This window comes from Herpailurus yagouaroundi, unplaced genomic scaffold (assembly GCF_014898765.1).
Source record: "Herpailurus yagouaroundi ecotype Mexico unplaced genomic scaffold, PumYag 205, whole genome shotgun sequence".
NCBI classification, from domain to species: Eukaryota; Metazoa; Chordata; class Mammalia; order Carnivora; family Felidae; genus Herpailurus; species Herpailurus yagouaroundi.
The window spans coordinates 15,255,455-15,277,813 of NW_024412436.1; the positions used below are offsets into that span (position 1 = coordinate 15,255,455).

Sequence of the window (22,359 nt, forward strand, 5' to 3'; positions counted from 1 at the left end):
CAGTGAAGGGGGGCGGGGTGGGGAGTCGTGGTGGGGGCCTCGGGTCCGGACAGAGGGGGCGGGGTAGGGGGTCCAGGCGGAGGGAAGATGGAGTGGGGGGGGTCCCGTGGGAGGTAGCGGGGGTGGGGGGAGGCTCGGGTCCAGGGGGAGGGGGTCCCGGCGGAGGGAAGACGGGGTGGGGGGGGTCCCGTGGGGGTAGCGGGGTGGGGGGCTCGGGTCCAGGCGGAGGGGGGCGGGGGGGGGGTCCCGGCGGAGGAGGGGGCGGCCCCGCGGCCCGGGCACCGCCGCGTCCGCTCCCGGCTGCAGGCGCCCGCCCGCCGGATGCCCGCGGTGCAGGAAGGATGCATCATGGAATGAAGCCGAACCCCGGAGACGGATGCCTGGAGCGGCAGCAGCCGCCGCCGCCGCAGCCGCCGCCCCCCCGCCGCCTCCTGGCCGCCGTCCTGTGGTTCCAGCTGGCGCTGTGCTTCGGCCCCGCGCAGCTCACGGGCGGTGAGTGACCGCAGGGCCCGGGGGTGGGGGGTTGGGGGGGGGGGCGCCGGCCGGGCGGGACTTGCGGGGCGCGCGCCAGGGCCCGCCGCCGGCCTGAGACCACCCTCAGATCGCGACCCCCGGAGGTCCCCAACTCGACCGGAGGCGCCCCTGCGGTCTGTGTGGGGCTTCCCCCACCGCGGGCCTGGCCCCTGGTTCTGGGGTGGGGGAGGGGACGACGACCATAAACCTGGCCCATTATTCCCCCCTCAGCCAGGAGAGAGGGAGAGAGGAGAGTGGGGTGCCTCGTGCTTAGCGCGTGTTTGTGGCCCTTTGCCCCTTGTCTGTGCCCCAGGTTTCAGCCCCTGGGTTTAGGCGAGAGTTGGGGGCACCCCCTTTGTGAGCGTGTGGGGCCTGCGGACGGGCCAGGCCGGCGGAGGGACCGGGTTGTGGGAAAGTTAACTTTCTCTCTCCTGGGGGGGGGGGGTGTTCCGTTTGCATGAAGTAGGGGCGGGGTGGGGTGCAGGGCTTCCCGGAGGTGTGTCGCTGGGGCGCTCTGCTCCTCAGGGTCTGTCACGGGGAGTGAGGTCTAGGGCGCCGTGTGCAGCGGAAGCTGGCCGAAGTAAAATCTTAGCCTCCGATTCAGTGGCGCATCTCCAGCTGTTGGGGTTCATGGGGGAGGGGAGGAGGAGGACAGATGGGGACCCTCGTCTGCATTTGCGACCTCATCGCTATGGGTCATCGCTGTCCGCTCCGCATTTCTGGGAGCGCTTGCGCACCTGTGAGACGGGCAGGCTCGTGTTTCCGGAGCTGAACTGCTGTTCGTATATAAATAAACGATAATTGGTGGAAAAGCAGGTATTGATTGATATACGCAAGCCATATCCTGTTTTCAAATATTGCTGTTTCAGAGAATGAAGGCGGAGAGGGAAGGCATGGGTAACAAATTAGCAAAAGTGGGGGAGGGGTAACGGGTAGGGCTCTATGGCAGAGTCCTCCCTAGCTGGGGCATGTTGCTGAGCCGTGGGAAAGACTTCTGGAGCATCAAGGAGCTTTCTGGGACGTGCTGGTCTCAGAATTAGTGACGAGACGCTTGCCTTACTCTGGGGACGGGGTTTGGGCTGTTTGATTTTCTAACAAGGGGGGACGTTTTTGGTGCTCTTGTATTTATAGACAAGTCTCCCAGGCAGGTTTTCTCTTCAGAGAGGATGTGGGCAAAGGGGCCGCTGGCCAGGAGCTGTGCCGCCTGCCGGGGCTGCGGCCATAGCTTCTGGGGGCCAGGAGGGCACGCGTGGGGCTGGGCCTTTTCCTTCCCTGTTCTTCCCCCCCCTCCCCCTCCATTCAAGCTTTGATCTCTCAAACCAGGTCCGTGAGCTCCTTCCATCCCCTGGGCCCATTTCTCCCTCGGAGCGAGGGATATCTGGGTTTATCTGCGTAGCGCCCGACCGCTGTCGTTGGAAGTGTGAGCTCGGAGGGCGGCCTGGTTGCAGCGTGGTGGCTGTGCCCCCGATGCTACTGTTCGTGCTCACAGAGATTCTCCTCAAGAATCTCAGCTCAGTGCTCAGCACGGCCCCTTGGGCTCAGGTTAGTCACCGTCCGGTCACACCACACGTCCGTTACCGCGTCTTCGGAGGGAGAAGCCGTCACGCTCGGCGTCCAGAGCCTTGAGGGAAGACGGGGTGAGCGTCGCCTGTCCCGTCTGAGTTCACAGCTGGGCCTTTTCAGGCACTCATGCACCGCGGAAGGGCTAGCCCCCACCTCGGTTTCATCTTGAACTCCCTCGGGCTGCCCGTGTGGCTTCTGGGAGAGGATCGTCTTTTCCTAATTCCTCCACGAGTAAACAGTTCGGGTGCAAAGGGTGGTGGGGCTGTCCTACCGAGGACGCCATACAGAGACTTCTTTCTCGGGGCAGAGACCCACCCGCAGGCTCCAGGGTGGTCACAGAAGCAAATCCCTTGATTCCGCACCCGTGCTTCTGAGATTTGACAGGCAGACCCATTCCCTGGGATCTTACCGAAAGGCAGATTCTGGTTGGTCTGGGGGTCGTTCCGGAAGATTCCACGTTTCCGACACCCTCCCAGCTGATGCCTTGCTAACGGTTGGAGGGCCACACTGATTAGCAGTGCTTTAGACGAAGGCATTCCTTCAACAAGTTGCTTCTGACCCCAGACTCACTCCCAGTCACCAAGTGCAAGGGCTGGGGGTGGGGAGGGGGTGGGAGGAGAGGTCTCCCGACGTTCCTGTGATCCACGGAGCTGAAAACCAGCCCTCACAGAGGGCTTTCTTTTTTGTTTTTGCTTTTGTCCACAAAAGAGATGTGTATTGTAATAGACACTGTTCTGAAATGTGGATTTGCATTTTTGATTGTTTCCAAGGGGAAAAGAAACAGAACAATAGCAATATTTTGTAGTCTCAGGTAGGAGGAAAAAGCATGCATCCGATGCAAGTATTACAGAAAAAGCCTGAGCTAGAAAGGGGAGGAACTGAGAAGATGACCAGACGAAGGGGGGAAAGAACTTTGTCAGAAGAGAAACGCTTCGTCCTGGAAAGGCAAACTCGCTTCAATGCTTTAAGACCTTGGAGAGCATCCGTGGGCCCGAGTTGACCCGAAGTGACTTCTCCGTGGCTCTTTCCAGGCTGTTTTTTGGAAATGAGGACACAGGGCCCTCATTTGGGGCCACTAAGACCAAATCCCCGAGGGGACTAACACCAGGTTTATAGAGGGACATGAGCCCCACTGTCCCCAGAGTCTCCCTCCCGGTACGCTTGCTGGGGGTTTGCCTGCAGGGTCCGCACCGCACAGGAAGAGGGCGAAGAGTTTGCCCTGTAAGTCAGTCCCTGAGGGCAGATTCGTTAGCACGTCCCGGCCGAATCGCAGGCGGGGATCTACACTGCACAGCTTCGGCGCCAGGGGCCTCGGAAGCCTCAGTGTCCTGGGTAAACCGAGGACCTGACGTCAGGGCTCGGTGTGCGGGATGGAGGCTGCGTAGGCACTGAGTCAGTGCAGGTGGTAATGAGGCGGGGGCTGGGACAGTGCCAGAACCTTCCAGGCCTTTGCTTTATTCGTTCAATAGATACCGTGTGCCCGTCCACACCCTGTGCTAGGCACTGCTGTGTATAATGTTCCTCTGCCTAGAAGGACCCTCTCTTACTCTCTGGTTTTCTGCCCAGTGAACAAATTTCACTTCCAAACTCAAAGCGCTGTCATTCGTATTTCCCTGGCCACTGGGCCCTCACGTGGGCTGCCACTGCACCACGTATGACCCTCCCTGCTAGCGCTGTCTCATCCACTGGACCGTCAGCCCCCTGTAGGCAAGAACCTGGACTTCATTCACTTCTGTGTCTCAGGCACTCAGGACAGCATCTGACATACAGGAGAGGCTCTGCCGATGTTGACCGACAGCAGGAAAGGGGTCCCAGATCCCTGCCCCGCTGTTTAGAAGATAATTACCGCGGGTGCTCACCACAGTGCAAGGGTCTCAGGGTAGTTGAGGCCACTTCCATTTGGAGGTGGTCTCGGAGGCTGGAGGGGCAATCCTCAAAGGCTCTAGAGCACAGGTGGCCCTTCGGCTGGTGTCTGTGGGAGGGGTGGTTGGAGCGCCGAGGGAGGGGGAGAGACACCTTGTGCAAAAGTGTGGAGGCCGTCAGGGGTTGTCTTACTCGGGGAGAGCAAACAGTCCGGTTAATCTAGAACAGCACATCCGTAGGGAGCCAGAGAGTAGGGATGGTCTAGAACAGAGTATCTGCAGGGAGCCAGAGAGTAGGGAGGGCAGACAGGTTGGAGCCCTGTTGTAAGGGTCTTGGGAGGCCTGGTGAGGATTCTGAATGTCTCACCGCAGGCTGTGGGGACCTGCTGAGGGGTTTGGGGCAGGTGCACGATACCATCCAAGCTGTGCTTGGTTTCCTCTCTCTGCTTGGTTTCCTCTCTCTGCTGGCGAATTGCTGACCTGGGACCCCCCACTTGACTGCCCTCTCTGTGCGTCAGAGTTGTGACACCAGTGGGGTTGAATCAAGCTCCTTGGGGTCTCGTTGAGGCCACGTGGCCATGGCATCCGGCCCTACGCCCGCGCTGAGACACAAATGCTCTGACTGGCTCACTCCTTTGGAGGTGCCGGGCCCTCGGCATCTTATCGAGAAGGTTTTGCGACCTGGCAGAGTGGGAGCTTTTCATGCAACGCTGTGTCTAAAAGTCACGATTTCAAACTGCATTTACCTCAGTCTCTAAACCGAGGTCCCAACTCCTCAAAACTACAAAGTGCGTTTCTTCAGCAAAAGGCCTTAATACATGTGAGCAGCCTGGAAGCTCTGTCGATGTCCCCGCGAGGTGGAATCTGAGGGCTGTCGCAGACACGGGAAGGGTTTCCTGCGGTAGCCAGCAGATCCGTCGTCTCTGAGGCCTGAGTGGCAAGGTGGAGAGAGTCGTGGTTCCGTAATTCCCGCGGTAATGAAGGGGGAGGCGACGATCTCCCTGCAGTAAATACTGGTTGGACACCGGAATTGTGGGTGGAGAGAAGCACCCACAATATCTCTCCTGGCGTCCGACGTATATTCCAAAAGCTCCCAGAGGCCAGGAGACTTGCCCTCCGCGGGGAGCCCTGCGGCAGCGCGAGAGCCTGGCATCTTCCCGGGCTGACAGATCACGTTCAGTCTTTGCCGTTGAATAGCTACGTGGCTTCGGGCAGGGGTGCGGCTTCTCCCGGGCTCAGTTCTTTCCATGTCTCTGATGTTCTTTGATTCCGTGATGACAGGCATTTGATGGGTGCCGACCTCTCTGTAAAGCTGATTCTCTGTCTTGCACCCACATGTTGGTCTTTTCCGAGTGTCCGCTCTGTGCCCTGGGCACCCACAGCGAGGGGCGCAGTCCTGCTCCCAGGGAAACACTCGAGTCCGGGCCAGTTTCTTCTCAGAAGCTTAGATGTGAAATGCTTGTGCACAATTATTTTTTTCACATACGCTGTTTTAAAAAGTTTATTTATATTTTGAACAAGAGACAGAGAGAGAGTGTGTGAGCCAGCAGGGGAGGGGCAGAGAGAGCAGGACAGAGGATCCCAAGCAGGCTCTGTCAGCGCAGAGCCCCACGTGGGGCTTGAACTCACGAACCATGAGCCAAAATCAAGAGCCGGTAGCTCAACCGACTGAGCTCCCCACACGCCCCTCGTGTATGTTTTTATTCAGTTTAGAACTTAGTCTTGTTCGCTGATACGGACGAGAACGTTGGTTTCCCCAGGCTGCTTTTCCTGATCCTTGCCTTCTTGGTAAGTTTGTTTTGTGTCTGACGGTGAAATAACCACGCACAGCAGCAGTGTGTCTGAAGAGACCGTTGGGATCCTTGGCTCTGAACTGAGGGAAAGAAGGGGCAGAAAAATAGTTTTTGCTGATGTGTTTTCAGTCACATTTCACCAAAACCAAGCACAACTTTTAGGACCAGACACATATTCTCGTGGGTCGGATTTGCCATTTTATCGATGTATTGGTCCATTCTCACAAGAATGAGCTGTGCACCTGTTGCCAACATGGACGATTGGGAAAAGGAGAAACAGAGTTTCCGGCTGGCCACCGTCTGAGTGAGTGACCGGTCTGCAAGTCACTAGTAACAGTGCTACCGACTGTGAACCTTTAGAGACCGTTTACTACGTGTCGGGGCTGCGCTCAGCGATTACACCTGTTAGCTCACGGGATCCCCACCACACCTGTCTGAGGCTGGCGCTGTTCCTGGTTCTTATTTTACAGACGAGGAAACCGAGGCACAGAAGATTCAGCAACTTGCTCAGGGTCGCCCAGCTGGTAAGTGAGGCACGGCGACCCAGATTATCTTTTTTATCACGAGTTTTTTCTGTAGGTGTGGAAATCCCAATCACTACATGCATTTTTGTTTTTTTTTAAATTGTATTTCAAGGCGAGCATCGCTTTTTAAGCCACAGTTACCAAATATTTAGGAACTGATATAAGTGAAGTCTTGTGTTACGACCGTAAAGGGGAAAACACACGAGCAAATCAACAATATGAAACCCCACAACTTAGGAGAAAGTGAAGGCCTGAGTGCCGGCGGCTTGAGCCCTGAAGGGAGGGAGGAAGCGGCCAGGAATCCGTGAGGAATCCACAAGGCCAGGAACCCCTCCACCGTGCTGAGGGGCACAGGGTGGGCACACGGGGTCTGGGACACTGTCCCCACCTTCTGCCTGCGGCCTCGGCGTGATGGCCTTCATCTGCGAGGCCCTTTCTCCTGTGATTAATTTTAGTTAATATGTGCTTACGTGCTGTTTGCCGGCTGTTTTCACATGGACTTTATCACTGCCTTTGATTTTCTTGGCAACCCAGGAGGATAAGGAGAAGGTTTTGATTTTTTCCCTCCCCCATCCTTTTTTTTTTTTTTTAATTTGAAGAAACATTTTCAGCGAGGTGGATCTCCTAGTGTCTCAAAATAGACAAAGCAGGTTGGGAGCCAGGCGGGTGGGTCAAGGCTCCCCTCCACGTCCCGTGGGCCCGACTGGTACACCTGTCTTCGAGTCGTGTGAGGTACAGGACAGCGTAGTTAGCGCATTTCCAAGCGGAAGAAGACAGTTGTATCTGGGTCATGAGCGTGAGTAACTGCTCCTTCTGGAAGGTTAACTTTGAGGTAAGAATAGGGTTTGGTAGTTGGCGAAATCTGAAATTGCTCAGTCTGCTGTCCAGGAAGGTGCGTTTCACGGACTGAGCTTAAGGTGCTGAGTTTTAGGGAAGGATTTGGTCCAATATTTCTTCTTCTTTGAGGAAGAGACTGCTGTACTACTCTAAGACAGAAAGAATTATCCACTCAAGAGGAAAAACAAACAAATCATGGAGCTGTGCACAAATTAAGAGTGCATTTTTAGATGGCTTCTTAATTGAGAGTATCGTAATTGCTTTATTAATCTTAAACGAGGTAAGCTCGGAACGTCAGAGAAGGAAAACAAAATAATTCTGGAAGTTACTTGGAAATGACAGGGCACCTGGGAGCATCCTAGCGGATGAGCCGCCATGACTCCACTCTAGAGCGAAGGTCCTGAGGGCCCCGGGGGGTGGGGGTGGGGGCAGACACAGGTATGTACCTGCAACAGGCAGGCCCAGGCCCCAGGAATGGAATTGTATTCTGAGAAGGGAGGGGAGTTGGGGAGCCTGATAAGCTTGACCAGTGATCATCTGTCATCATCCCAGTAAATTGAACTTTTCAAGAGGGAGGATGAGTAAGGGTTTTTGGAAATGGAGACTCGACCTGGTTATCCGAGGTTTCTGTTCGAAAGTGGTGGCTTATCTCGCGGAGCTAGCAGCGTGGGAACGGAGCGACCAGGAAGGTCGTTCGTGGGCTCTGTTCCTTTCCCTCAGAGTAACCGAACACAAACATCTTACTTTCTTCGGTCTGGTTGTGTTTGTGAAAGATGTGTGTGATCGAGCGGTGAGCCCGGCAGAAGGACATTCTCCTGAGAGACATTCTCCTCAGGTCTGTGCGTGTAAGGCAGCGCTCTGGATCTGGCCTCCCGCGTCCAGATCCTCAGTACGCGGAGGAACCCTGGGCCCCCTCATCCTGCAAACTCACAAGAAGCTGATTCTGTCCCGGCGAGAAGTAGTCTTGCTTTACAGAAGCGTGATGGATTTAGGGGGCTCATCCCGAGAGGGGCTCTCGGAACCAGACCCTTCAGGGTCTCAGCGTCAGAACCCCAGCCAACGGTGCGTTGTAATCGTTTCTTTCGGGGACACGTGCACGTTAAGGACGGTGTGACAGAACGCGCTCCACGGCTGGCTGGGGCCACCTCTGTTGAAGTCATGTTTGCGCTTCCTCTGCTGTGAAACAACCTGGCTGTGAACTGCTGTGTGGACTTTTAAATTTTACTTTAATGTTTATTTATGTATTTTGAGAGAGAGAGAGAGGGAGAGCGTTGGGGAGGGACAGAGAGAGAGAGAATCCCAACCAGGCTCCACGATGTCAGCACAGAGTGCGATGTGGGGCTCCATCCTGTGACCCTGGGCTCGTGACCCGAGCTGAGATCAAGAGTCGGCCGCTCGTCCGACTGAGCCGCCGGGCGCCCCTGCCGTGTCGACTTCAAAGCCTTGCCAGCTCTTTCTCTTTGGATGGTACCTGGGGGACTCTGTGTTTTCCTGTCTCCCTTCCACTGACACCAGTGTTCGTAGACAAGAGGTCCTCGTCTGCCTGTCGTGACGGCGTGGGGGGTACGACTTGGCGTCTTGAGACAAAGTTCACATGCCGGGGTTCCTTGGCGCGGTCACTGGCTGGCTAAGGGCTGGTAACCTAGTTGCTGCCTTAGCCTCCTTGTGACTACCTGTGAAATGGGAAGAGCACACCGTCTGCCTGCCATGGTCGTCGTGAGGGCCGGATGCACCAACAGAGGGACGATGAGTGTTCGAGGGGTCAGAACCCTCACCGACGGACCAGCAGTGAGCGCTTGTTCCTTTCACCGTGGGTGGTGCAGTTACCGGGAGCCTCCTTTGTCCTGAAAAGCTGTCGCCTAACAAGTACCTGAGTAGGTAACAAGCACACCCGGTGGTGCTGGTCCGTGGCCCCCGTGGTCGGGACGTGGTGTGGCGGGTCCACGGGGAAGGCTAACCAGAGGGCAGCCTTAGCAGAGGGCAGGAGGCCGGACCCACGGCCGCGCTAACCGCAGGGATCAGGAACTTGAACCACCACTGGAGGCAGGCAGAGCCGACGACCCGTGTCTTCAGGGACGTGATGTGCCTGGATCTTCGTTTTAGGAAGGGGGTTTTTAGCAACGTGGAGATGGGGGAGAGGGAGAGCCATCTCTGCTCGTTGTCTTTGGTTATTTTTAAGGTATAAGCCTTTATTTATTCTTCGGGGGGGTGCATGTGCACAAGCAGGGGAGGGGCAGAGAGAGAATCCCAAGCAGGCTCCACGATGTCGGCACGGAGCCCGACATGGGGCTCGATCCCACGATGCTGGCTGGGATCGTGACCCAACTCAGCCACCAGGCGCCCCAGCTGTTCACCGTCTTTATTGTGTTTCTGCCGGTGGCTCTGCAGAGGGCACAGTCGGGACAGAACGGGGCGCTGCCCTCGGCCCGAACTCCAGGGCCGCCGGTCGAAAGCTCTCCCCGCCGGCCAAGGCCGATCCCACAAGGGCTTTGAGCGGAGAGGAACAGGTGCCTGTAGGAGTCGGGAATGGGGCCGACAGCTGGTGGGTGTGGGTGGAGGAGGGCTGCTGGCGGGCGGGGCTCCCGTGACCAGCAGGCTTGTGTCGCCTTCAGGACGTCCACTCGGTCGCGATCTGTACAGCTGAGACCGGGTCGGGTTCTGGGGAGGGGCAGCGGAGCGGAGCCGCACGGAGGGAGGGGCCCTCTGGGGAGGGGCCCTCTGGGGAGGGGCGTGCGGGGGGAGCCATGAGGAGGGCTGGAGGGTGAAGCCTGGGAAACACCCACACTCAGGTGTCAAGAGGAGAAGGCAGTTGTGCCCACGGTATCGGCCACAGTAATAGTAAAACCACGACAGGACTTGGCCCTGGGCTGGTTGCTCCTCCAGATGTGGGCCCGAGATTTGTTCCCACGCTGTTCTCGGGATGCTGTTCAAGCACCTGGGACTCTGCACTTCCACACCTGGCCGTGCACCTGTGCACAGGTGTGGGGGCTGGGAGGGCAGAGCCCGAGGCCGGAAGGTCCTCCCTCCCGGGGTCACTGGTCGGGGGGGGGGGGGGGGGGCCGGGTGTGCACGGTGAGGGGCGGGGCTTCTCCGCGCTCCGGGGCCTGCATGCGCCCTTTGCCCTTCTGCTGCCACTTAACCTTCGAAGGAGCGACCCCTGTCACGCCCACCCCTGTGGCCAGCGCTGTCCTCTCTGGGCGGGTCACTTGACCTCACCCCGCTTTGTTTTCCTCGTCTGCGATCGGGGCAGAGGGGCGTCCCCTGCACTTGACGGGGTTCACGGGGACGGGCTGTGTGCGTGGAGGCGGCAGGACCGGAGTCAGGATCGCAGCTTGGAAGGAGACCTCCTTCCACGGCTCCACGGAAACGCCTCCCCCACGGGGACGAATGTGAGAGCTCAGGGGGCAGCTGTGAGTGTGCTCAGGGGGAGTCGCGTCTGCAGGCAGAGAAGGTCCTGTGTGGCCAGAGGAAGGCCCGGCGGCCTTTTCTGTGCTCACCGGAAGCCTTGGGGAGGAGAAACTGGACACGATTCACCCTCGTGCCCAGGGCCCACGGTGGCTGGGGGTCCTCGTGTCCCTCTCTTTGCCCCCTCCCCCCATCCTGCACACTACCTCGGTGCTGGGAGCGCTGGACCCCAGAATCGGGAGCTGCGTTTAGATCCAGGGAATCACCAAACGCTTTGTTGTGTTGAGTGCCAGCTGTGTGTGTGTGGTCTTTCCTGAGACCCCTTTGCAGCTGCTTTCGGGCGTCTGTGGGCCGGAGGCCTGGGGTCCTCTGTCTGCCCTCCAGTCTCGGTGCCGCCTGTGGGCCCGGCCTGTCCTCAGGGCTGTGCGGTGCCAGGGTCTTACCTGGGGAAGTGTCCTTACGTGCAGCCTGCTCAGTGTGCCTTGCATCAGTGGCAGAGGGCCTTGTGTGGCTTTGTAGGGTCGCGGGCACGTGTCCCTGGAGAGCGGCTTTGTGGGAAGTCTGCACGAGGTTTTCATTTCCGTGGAAGTGAGCACACAGGCCACTGGGCCCGTGTCCTCTCCGGATGCAGGGAGACCCCGCTCTCTGGGGGCTGGGAGTGGGGGTGAGCCTGCCCTGTGTCCGTGGCCACCACGCTCGTGGGCGGGTCCCCGCCAGCTGGGGTGGCGGCTGAAACTCTTCCCCCCCGCCTCGCCTCGCTGTGTGGCTCTGTGTGGAGTGGCTGCCGGGCCCTAATCAGAAGCGTAACGGCCGCCTGGCCTTCCCTCGCTTGGCCGCTCTCTCCTACGCACCTCGGCCTCTGGCACTTGGCTCTTCTCTCGTACCTGCTGGGTGGATGTTGCCGCTAACTGGGTCATGTTCTCAGTGACGTAGCAGAAAAGTGGCAGATTGCAGCAAGCCTGAGACTCCTCGGGCCTTGGGTTTACACTGAAAGCCTGTCTTTCCACTGCTCTTCCTGGATTCAGGCCCACATGTAAAGTTGCCACCCCCAGGTGCAGAGCAAGTGGCCGCGTGTTCCTTGATACCCGTCTTTCCAGAAGATGTTGCACCAGGGGTGCCCCCTTGGCCCGGGAAGGCAAGGAGCAAGACCCGGATGAGGCCTGAGAAATCTACTTGTTCATGCCGCCCTGAGCTGCCAGCAACTCCCTCGGGCCTGGACGGCCCTCCGTCCCTTTCCTACCTGGGCAACAGTCTTCCTGTCCCTTCAGAGACGGCTCACCCCTCGCCCCACCCCTCCCGTGACCTCTTGGACGGCCCCAGCCCTTCCCCTCCCCACCCCCCCCCACCCCCGCCCCCGTCCAAGAAGTCGCCGTGTCCTCAGAGCCCTGGGAGCACCAGAATCCTGGCCTGAGCCGGGCGCCACGGAGGCCGCCTGGTCCGGGACATTACACAGAGCCCCTGGCTCCCCCGCGGGGTCTGCTGGATGGTGTGCGGCCTCGGGGCCCCCTGGGCAAGTCGCCCGGGCCTCACCCGCTCTACTTGACTGCACCTGCTTTATGTGCTGGGCTCGCTCACGCCCTCCCCGCAGCTGGGACCCCTGTCTGCAGACGAGGGAGACGAGGTCAAGACCCCTGTGTGGCTTGTGCCGTCGTCACTAAGAGAACAAAGCGAATCCCAGACCTGCCGCTGTCTTCAGATGTCGGGGGAACGACTTGATGTGTCTGTGCCTCGGCGTCCACGTCTGTGTGATGGGGGTGGGGTGCCATGAGGCTTGAACAGCCGTCACAGGGGCATGTCTGGCGGGGCCATCTCCATCGTTACTTGTCTTCACTGTCAGAAGGCAGGGGCCCCGCCGACTCTTTACCTGACCGCCATCTAGATGCTTCATAATCGGTCTCCTGAGCAGTCGGGCCTCCATGGTGGACGGCTGGCTCCTCCTCCAGGCTGGGCTCCAGGCTGGGCTCCAGGCTTGCACTCCATCCAGATCTCCAGAAGCACAGATGGACGTAGCCAGCCCGGCCTGGCCCCTCGGCTTGGCCGGCAGGCTGGTGGGCTCTGCAGCTGGGGTGTTATTGAATTGAGCATCTTGTTACTTCTGACCCTCTTCCCTTTTGCTTTTGACACCTGGGTCACTGGCCGGAAGGACACCCTGAACCCTGTCCTGCCCTCGGCGAGCGACGGCCGCGAGGGCCCGAGGTTCCCTCACTCTGGCCTGACGGGTTCAAGCAGGGCTTTGAGCTCCAGCCTCTGTCCTCCCCCTCCCCCCCACCCCGTCACATTTACTCAGTAGGAACTTATTAAGCGCTTGCTGTGTGCGAGCCCTGCTCCAGGAGCTCAGACCGGAAATGGGAGCGAGGACGTGGCACCCACGTGTGGGCTCTGTCACAGGCCACCCCGGGCGGCCACGGCAAGTTCTGGGGGCTGTGCGTCGGGCTCCCCGGTGCCTGCTTGCCAGGGCCTCGCGAGGCCTTTCCCTGGTGTGCACGGGCGTGGAAGGAGAGGCAGGGAGAGGGGCCCTCAGTGTCTCTTCTCATCGGGACACCCGTCATACGGGCTCAGGGCCCCACCCTTCGACCTCCCCACTCACACTGGGGCTTTCGGCTTCAGCATGTGAATTGGGGGGGGGGGGACACCGGTCAGTCCTCAGCGGATACCCAAGGAAGACCAATGTGAATTCTGACAAAAAGATACCGTGAGGACGCAGAGTTCTTATCCCAGCCGGGGGAGACCAGGCAGGCTTCCAGGAGGAGGTGATACCAGAGCCGAGTTCTGAGGAAGGGTGGCAGCAAGACGGACGCAGCAGCAGCACGAACACTGGCATGGCCACGTGGCCTTGCCCGTGTGCGCACACGCTTGGGTGTGTACACGTTTGTGCCTGTGTGTGTGTGCGCTTGAGTGTGTGTGTGTGTGTGTGTGTGTGAGAGAGAGAGAGAGAGAGAGAGAGAGAAAGAGAGAGAGATGGGGGTCAGCAAACCATTGCTTTCCTACTCGTGTGTTCTCTCCAGTCGGAGTCAGTCACCAGGCGTTGGCTGAGGTCAAGCTACGCAGACTAACGTGCAGACACCGGGGCCCCGGGATCGTCTGAAAGTTCAAATGTGCGGAGTTCCCCGAATCATAGGCCACGGTGTTTGCTCTAACCTGATCAGCCGGCTGCTAGACACTCCTGTGACTCGATTACAGCCGCTGGCCACTCCAAAATCAATCGCTCGTGGCTCCCAGGCCACCCCGTGGGCCGCGTCTGGGTTAGGTCAGGTAAATACCGAATTACTGCCTGGAGCCGGCCTGCGGAGACGTGGCGGCTGATGTCTACAGTAACGGGAGGGTAGCTCTGATCGCAGGTTTAGTCATTCGCATTTATCTTTTCTGGGTTTCTTCTCCCCCAAACATTTGCTCCGTTCCTTTTTCCTGTCCTTCTGACGTTCTAAGTGTCCAACTCATCTGCGTGCCTGGTGTGGCTGTGGGGCCCCGGGTCCTCGGCGGCCTCATCCAGGCGGGCGGTGGCCGGGCTCCCCACGGTCACCCTGTCTGCTCACTGCCTCCTGGGAGCCCTCAGCTTCCAGCCCGAGGACCGGCTTCCCACGGTCTGTGAGTGCCCCACCCGCCGCCACGCGTGCGTGAAGACTCGTGTGTGCGCCGCTCACACGAATGACGGGCGGGACCCAGAAGCTCTGCCGTTGTGGAAAATTGTGTGTGGAAAAGATACGCGTCTTTATTTTTTCCCCTGAAAATGCAGACAGAATGAGAAATGCTCCGATAAACCTGCAGAAGCGATGCCTCTGTCTCAGTGTCTCTGTCGTTACGACAAACCGAGGCATTACAGGCTTCGTAACCGTCATTATGGTACCGTTTCCTGTGTTACAAACCGATGCTTTCGTTGCATGTGAGAAACAGTGTCTTCCGTGATGAATACTGGAAACACGATCAGTGTCCCTGTCGTGCAGATCTGTGGTCGGCCCGCGTCCGTGCTGGAGGGACCTTGGAGGTGGCGGTCATTCCTCGTGCAGAAACGGGCCCGGGGCTCTCACAGCTGGTGAGCGGCAGAGCCGGCCAGGGGCCCCAGTTTCCTCTCTCTGATGTCACTCGCACCCCTGCAGACAGCTGGGGTTGTAACAGCAGTGCCCGCCTTTCAGGCGTCTTTTGGGTTAAATGAGATAATAGGAGGAAACACACACACAGCAAGGTCTGGCCCAGATCATGGCTCGGTGAACACAAGGGGTCCTTGCTTCCATTAGTCCTTGTGAGCCTCCTCCACAGACCCGCTTCAGGCCTTCTTGAACAGGTGCTTCCCGCCCTGCCCCCCGTGTCCTGGGTGATAAGTGTCACATGCTCACGAGCTATCACATCCTTCTCTGTATTTCCCTGAAACACATTTACAGCCACGGGGGACGGTCTGCAGACTTCGCTATGCGGCTGCTAGACTTTGCCTCCTGGGAGATGTCTGTCTGTGTCTCTGTCTCCTCATGTGATGCGTCCCCTCTCCCGGGACCTGGGGGCCCAGCCCCCTGCAGCTTGGACAGGCGGCACCGGCGGTCAGCTGCCCAGTGCGTGCACCGCCCGAGGTTGGTGTGACGGGTCCCTCTCTGAGGAATACGGCTGGCCCGGCTGTTGTCTTTCCAGAGCACACGGGGCGATGTGTCCCTTGGGAACAGAGGCCCCGCGTGCTGCGGAAGCCCTGGCTCCCGTGAACGCCGTGCCGTGTGCGCTGGTTCCTGAGCCGGGAGCAGGCATTGCCCAGGACTTGTCACACCGAGAACTTCACGCTCATGAGCACAAACCGTGGGGCTTCATGGAGCCTCACCGTGCTGAGATCGGCAAAGCTGATGCAGAAGCAGTGCCACGGGGTCTGGGCGCAGAGACACGGGTTCAGACTTGTTTGAAGATGGAGGCGTCTGTATCGGGTGACGTGTAGGGACACGGGCAGGGCCGCCCATGGGCCGGTGTGTGGCTCGCTTGCTGCCCAGTGAGGACTCACTCTGGCCTGAACTGAGACTGTGTTGTGGGGACACTCGGTCAGCGAGGCCGGACGTGTGGTCATGATAACACGACTATGACGGCAGTAACGGTGGCCGGTGTTCCTCACCCACGTGCTTCGTGCCTCTCACGTTCCGAGTGTTTTCTTTCCACGTATGAACTCGTCCAGCCGTATGGCTTAGGTCCCCTGTTCGTGCCTGTTTTCAGACAAGCAAACCAGCAGTACCGGGGCTGGGGTCCCATGCAAGGCCCTGGCCCCACCGCCTGCAGGCTGGGGGCACTCGGCCCTGGCGCCTCAGATGTCAGACTGGGATGGATCTCCCAGCGCCCTGCCCGCTTTCCCCTCGAGCAAAACCTCTTCCAACAGGAAGCATAATTTCCTAATCTCTTGTAAACTGTTTCCTTCCCAGGAACTCACCAGGAGGTCACTGGGGAGCCCCTGGGGGCCAAGAAAGGAGCAGTGTGTCTGGGCCACGCTTTAGGGGTTCGCGCGTGGCCCAGCTTGGCCCTGGGCCTGAGGCCGGGACGCGCCGCTCCAGGGACGGGTCCAGCCGCGGCGAGACCGGGCAGGTGCTCCATGTGGGGGCAGTAAGGTCCAGGGGAGGGGGCGGGAATGGGGGGGGGGGGAGGAAGGCTGGGGACACGTAGGGAAGGGTGAGGTCAAGAGAACGGAGGGGAAGGAGACGCCGGGGAGGAGCGTGGAGTCCGTGAGCGTCATGGAGACGTCAGGGGGAAGAGCTCCTTGTGGGAAGATGACTTTGGTCTGAAAACACTTAGAGTTTGATGTGCAGGTGGAGTTGCCCCGCAGGCATCAGGATGGCAGGTGCAGTCGGGGTTCTGGAGGCAGATTTAGAGTCGTCCTCTGGGAAGCAGTCATTGAGATCAGCGTTCGTGGTCCAGAGAGGAGCCTGCAGGCTGGGGGTCCGCCAGGGGCTCCCCAGACAGAGGCTGGGGCGCAGGGAGAGCCGGGGGCCTGCATTTGAATCCCAGCTGCACAGCCCATGACCTTGGGCACGTCCTTGAGCGTCTCTGTGCCTCAGTCTGGTCACAGTGCCCGGGGGCATTTGGAGAAGCCGGTGAGGCGCCAGGGAGGTGCAGGGGTGCTGGGGGAGGGCTGGTGGACCTCCCCAGGGGTGGAAGGGTGCGGGCGAGGGCACAGCGCCTGTGTTAGCTCACTGGTGGTCACGGGGGGTTCCAGCGACCCTCTGCGTGGTTGGCGTTCCTGGCGAGACCTTAGCACACAGCTCTTTCTCTGACGGCGGCTGAGGGGGCTGCGAGCGTGTGGGGGGAACAGCGGGTTCCCGGGGCAGCCTCGTCCTTTCTCCTTGAGTAGGAGGCAGTGGCCGCAGGGGGAGCACGAGAAGGTGAGTCCGGGAGGAGTTTGTTAAAGGGGGGGTGGGGGGCGGTCCAGGGGGGGACTTCGTGGGTGTTTCTGTGGAACCGGCTTTGCTTCTGACTCCAGATGCCCAGCCTTGAACACAGCGAATGGCACTAAACGTTGGAAACTCAGGAAAACTGGCCAGACGGACACAAGGAAGCCATCCCCCCGCCTCTGAGGGCGCGTGCGACTCCTCCTGGACCACCAGCAGCATCTGTCAGGTCACGGGACTGCCGAGGTCTGCACAGCGGGGGTCTGGCTGCTTAGTGGAAATCTGAGGTTTTCTTCAAGTGCAGTGTGCCCTTATTTAGTTTTTTTTTTTCTGAAGATGGGTCATTGGGGCCTGGAGGCGGCTGGGTGGAGAGGGTTCTGCACAGATCCCGGGGGCTGGGCTTTTTCTTTCTGCCGAGGGATCAAAGCTGGCAGGTGGACAAGGAGTGTCCGAGAGACAATGTGCAGGGATCACCAGGGACCCCTTGGGTTAGAGATTTTAATCTTTCCCCCATAGCGAAGGGGTTGTGTGTGTGTGTGTATTTGTTGTTGAGACTTTAAAGGTAATTTAGAGAACAAAACTAAGGAAGTAAATGTCACATGAACTCTGCTGAAAGTGAGATGCGGGCGTCTTTTCTACAGGTGCACGTTTCCCCCCCAAACGGGACTGTATACATGATTTTGTGACCTGCATTTGTTGCTTAACGGTAAATCGTGGTGTCTTTTGTCGTCTCTTAAAAATTTATCTCTTATAAATAATTTTAACTCACTTTGTAGTGCTCTGCATTATGCATAGCGCAGAATTTATTTAACTGACGTGCTGCATATCTGGTGCTTGAAAAACAGGGGGGGGGCAAATGGCCTGATGATCCTGAAAACGAAGCTGTAATTACTCGCTGTAAAAAGCGCCCGAGGGGATCCGGTTGGTGTTGAATGTGCTCACTGGCGGGGAACTCGGGAGCTCGGGTTGGAGCGTGTCAGGCTCGCGTTCCTGGGGAGCTTGGCGCTGAGCAGAGGGGAGGGTTCATCTGTGTGCAGGTACCGGCGGGCTTTCTGGAGGAGGAGCAGCCTGCACAGGAGTACTGTCACCAGGGGGCGCGGGGTTTTCAACAACCTGGAAGCGAGGACACCCCGGTATTTTTATGGGCCATTTGCATTGAACCGCTCGAGGTGTTGGTTCATGTTGTTCTTCAGTTTTTCTGTTGGTGATTTTTATATTTTTCATTCACTTATGAAAACTTCATATATCTGCCTGTCCATGTATATTACAAGCACTGTTTTTGCAGTTACGGTTAATTGCACTTAAGAAAAACCTAATCAACTTTTCTCCATGTTCCTGCCATTTGGTTTCATACTTCAACCTGAGACCCGCGTCCGTGGCTCCGGAAGGCCGAGCAGCTGTGTGCTGGGCGATCTGTGGAGGGCGGCTGGTGGGGAGCCCCCACCCCTGCGCAGGGTGGCCCTGGAGTGTGGGATCCGCGGGGTCAGCCGCCTGGTCTCCCTGCATCCGGGGCGTTGTGCTTCTCCTCCGTGGAGGCCGACGCTCCTGGTGCCGAATCCAGATCCCGCCTGCTCACTGCGGCCGCGCCTGTGGCCTGCTGGGCACCCGATGGGCATCTGGCTCTGCGTTCAGGGTTCCGTGAGGTAGTGGGGGGCAGACGACCCCCGAGTCAGGGTGCCAGCAGGCGCGTGCTGCCCTGGTTCTCGTAGGCCCGGAGGGTCTCCTGCATTTACGAGGACGGCGGCGCCCAATCCCCCACCCCCCTCCCCAGCAGGAGATGGTGGCCCGCGGCCTCACGAGGAGGACTTAGCAGGTCAAATGTGTATGTCAGGAGCCAAAGTCGCGGTCATTCCTCCCTTAGAGCAGGCGGCTGGTTCGCGCCAAGTCAGGAGAGGGCGCCGGAGCTCGCCTGGTCCTCCCAGGGCTCCGCAGCACGGGCTCCTGTCCTGAAGGGGGCAGGTTCCCGAGGGGAGCTGGGCAGCGTTGAACCTGTCCGGCCGCAGGCCTGCCCGCTCGGGGCTCTCCCGCAGGAGCTCCTGCGGCTCCTGGACAGACAGACGGACGGGCCCACGGCTCACCCCTGTGGGTCTCGCCTCCTAGGAGGGCTCCTCGGAGGGCAAAGCAGGGCGGACCTTATGGCCTTGGTATGAACGAGTGTCCCAGCCCCTTCCCGCTAACTCCTGAAGGCCTACTCTGCGCCGGGGGGCTTTCCCGCCTCTGCTCCTACGCAGGATTTATGTGGTTTTCAATCCAGGCGGCAGCCGGCACCCCACCCGGTTCCGCACCCGGTGGGCGGCCTCGCCTGTGTGCTGAGGCTCAGAAGGACCCGGAAGCTTCTGGAGCCTAAAGTCCTGCCGGTTCCCTGGAGCCGGGCTGCTTGGGAAGGGTGGTGGTGGGTGGGGCTGGGCTGCAGCGGGAAGGGCGGGGCCGACGGCTCCCACGCTCTCAGACAGCGGGCTTATCTTTGGGACTGGCCTCAAGCAGACGCCGGTGCCACTGCCAGACGCTGTCCCAAGGACTGGGTCGCGGATCATCCCCAGGGAGCGTGACTCCCGCAGGAGGGTTGGGGGCTGTGGCCGGCAGTGTGGGGGACATGCCCCGCGTGAGGGTGGCCGTGGCAGACAGACCTCAGCCGGCGGGTTCCACGCTGTGCTTCCCGTGGCCCCGTGGCCCCGTGGCCCCTTTGCTCAAGGGCCCGCCCAGCCCCTGGGGTCCCGGCACGGCGCCCTCACGCGGCCTTTGCCGGTATCGCTGCCGTGATGACTTCCTGTCCTTCCCTTCTTTCCGGGCTCCTGTCTGCAGGACGCTCGCCCTCCCAGACTCCCCCGGAATGTTCCTGCTCCTCCTTCCATCTGTCTCCTTTCCTGAGAGATTTCCACAACTTTTTCCCATATTTTTTTGTCAAGGTGTTTTAGCTGCCATGTTTCAATTACCAGGAGCCCTTCCTTTTTATCCAACGGCATTTCTCGTCTTGTATCTTCGAGGATGATGCCGTCGTAGTTTCTTCTCCAGTGTTTCTCGAAGTGGAGGCTTATGACCGTCCGTGATGACGACCCGCACCCACAGGGGCCGCGTGTGCACAGGTGCCCCTGGTCCCTTCTGGACCCGCCGGGCCAGAACTCAGCCGCCTCCTCGAGGCAGGGGGTCCCCGGCTCCACACATGGAGCAGGTCTGCTGCTCCTCTCCGGGCAGAGCCTCCGATTTCGCTCCGGGGTGGAGATGAAGCCCGCGGCCTGGAGCTGCCGTTCTTGCACAGGCGGGGGAGCAGCGGGCGGCGGTGCTGCTCCAGAGTCACGCTTTCCGTCAGGTCCCCGCTTTGGGTAACGGTGCCTTTTCCCTGCTCTCTGCCGGTGCCCCCAAATCTCTGAGCTGGGGCATCCTGAGAACAAGCCTCCGAACCTGCCCTGGGGGAGGGCTCACCTGGGGGAGGGCTCACCTGGGCTGAACTGTTTCCGCACGCGTTGCCTCCCCGCGCCCGCCCCACCGTCTGCAGGACCTTTTGGGGCTCCTTGGCCCCGGGGCGCCCTCACGTTACTCTTCACGACTCTGCCGACTCCTCGGTCCACCTTCCGTTTTTTAAAAATGAGACACTTTCTGCATTTTCACTTCCTCTGTTTTGTGTGTTGTTGGGGGTTTATGCCCTTTCTGAATCCTTCGTTGTCGTTTTAGTGGAGTCTCGGGAAAGAGAAAAATTATGCACATGTTAAGTCTGACACGTTCACGAAGCCCTAATTTCACCTTAACTTATTTCAGAATAATTTTTTTGCACAGGTAACGGCATGAGATGCTGTTCTGAGTGGCTCGTGGGTGTCGTCCCGCTGAGGCCTTACCCCTGCCCTGGAGGGAGGTACCGATACCCGGTGTGCGGTGGTGGAGACGCAGGCAGAGCCGGGCTGGGTAGCTGTCCGGGTGGCGAGCGGCGGGTCTGGGGGAAGCGCAGGCGGGGTCTGAGCGTTAACCGCGGCCCCCGCTGTGTGTTCTTGGGGAGGAGGGCGTGTGCGTGCGCAAAGCAGGACGGCACACGGTGAGGGTGCAGTCGGCACCTGGGGTGGGGGGGGGGGCTTCTGTCACGGGGACGAGGAAGAAAGGCCACGCCGGGCCCAGGAGGAGACAGGAAAGCAAGCTGGCCAAGAGCTGTGAGCGGCCCCGCGGTAGTGCTGAGGCGGGTCTCCCGGGGATGCGGGGCATGCGGGGGACAGTGTTCGCCCGGGGCGCCTGCGGCACGTGGCCAGCGACCGCCTTTGGGGTGAGAACGGGGCAGAGGGTGCTGTTGGGAGGCTCCCCCCAGTGGCCGCCTACCTGAAGGGGCTACAGGGGGCAGGAGGCAAGGGGACCCAGCTTCAGACTGCACCGCGGGAGGACGTGGTAGCCGTGGCTCGGTTTTCCCGTGGCCCGTCAGGAGGCCCCACCCTCCCACACCACCTCCCCTCACCAAGGATCGAAGAGCAAGTCACTTGGCGCCCGGGATGTGTATTTTAAAACCTCAGATCCAAATTACAGCCTTAAAATGACTAACGACCTGTGGTTGAAGGGGACGGGCCCTCAGGAGCCGTGTGGTCTCTGTGATGAGCCGGGAAGGCTGTGTCAGGTGTCTGGGGGCCTGGACGTGGTTACGGATGCTGGAGCGGTGAACACCGCGTCTGCCAGAGCCCCCGGGTAATTTAATCCCGTCAGTGCCTGTTGGAATTCAGGTGCCGTGTCTGAACATAGACATGTCGTTTCTACACGTCACGTAACGCTGCCTGCAGACGTGTGGTCACGTATGACACAAGTCGCTTGGGGGTAGCCTGGCCACGCTTCCTAATCGCAGCCTCCACGCAGCCTCCGAATGTTTTATAAGCCACATTTGCGTGTTCTATGGCTCCTACAGAGTCCCCGACGTGCCCACCTGCCTGCGGCTTCACTTCGTAACGGGCACCTGAGCAGGGGCAGGGGTGCTCGGGGCTGAGGACGGGTTGGCAGCTGGGGCCACGCGGGCGCCTCTGTCCCCGCGGCTCGGTCCCGTGTGCGGGCTCCAGGAGGCGTCTACAGCTGCCGGGCTGGGATTTCCCGGAGCAGGTTGCAGGCGGGCGGGCTGCACGGGGTGGGGGAGGCTGGGGTCACCAGGGGCTCCCCGCTGCCCCGTCCGTTAGTAGCTGTCTTGTGACTTCACTGTTGTTTTCAGTACAGTGTGGACATTGTCACCGCCCTTCCGTGTGAGGGGGGGTGATCCCTTGGGGAAGACGAGGACGCGCACGCGGGGTGGGGCTGGGGGTCCTCGGGATCCTGTCCTGAGGCCGGCTAGGGGAGCCAATGGAGTTTTCCGCGCTGGGCTAAAGAAGGCATGGAGTCCTGCGTGTGGAGGCCCGCGCGGTGGGAGTGAGTGGGGCACGTTGTGTCGGAGAGACTCCACGGAGAACCTCATCTCCGCCTGTGCCCAGTGACGGCACAAGGGCCCTGGAGGTCAGCGAGGGCTTCCGGCAGCCAGCTCGGACGACCGCGGTTGCCAGGCCCTGTGTGCATTTGTGCTGGGTCCCAGCCC

General features: G+C 59.7%; 1 protein-coding gene and 1 long non-coding RNA gene across 4 annotated transcripts in view; both read left to right on the top strand.

Moving 5' to 3' along the window:
- The first annotated feature begins 277 nt into the window (after positions 1-277).
- The window catches only part of SUSD4 (sushi domain containing 4), an 89,935-nt gene continuing 67,853 nt past the window's right edge, over positions 278-22,359 (top strand). For 2 of the 3 annotated variants that reach the window (XM_040451968.1, XM_040451970.1), the window contains exon 1: positions 278-492. In XM_040451968.1, coding sequence (XP_040307902.1) covers positions 342-492 — 151 coding nt within the window. In that variant the 5' untranslated portion in view covers positions 278-341. The remainder of the gene's footprint in view (positions 493-22,359) is intronic. The other variant, XM_040451969.1, reaches the window with a different exon arrangement.
- On the top strand, positions 16,608-17,606 carry LOC121015195 (uncharacterized). The gene is made up of 2 exons (XR_005783688.1): positions 16,608-16,832; positions 16,931-17,606. It is a non-coding gene; the product is annotated as an uncharacterized LOC121015195 (long non-coding RNA).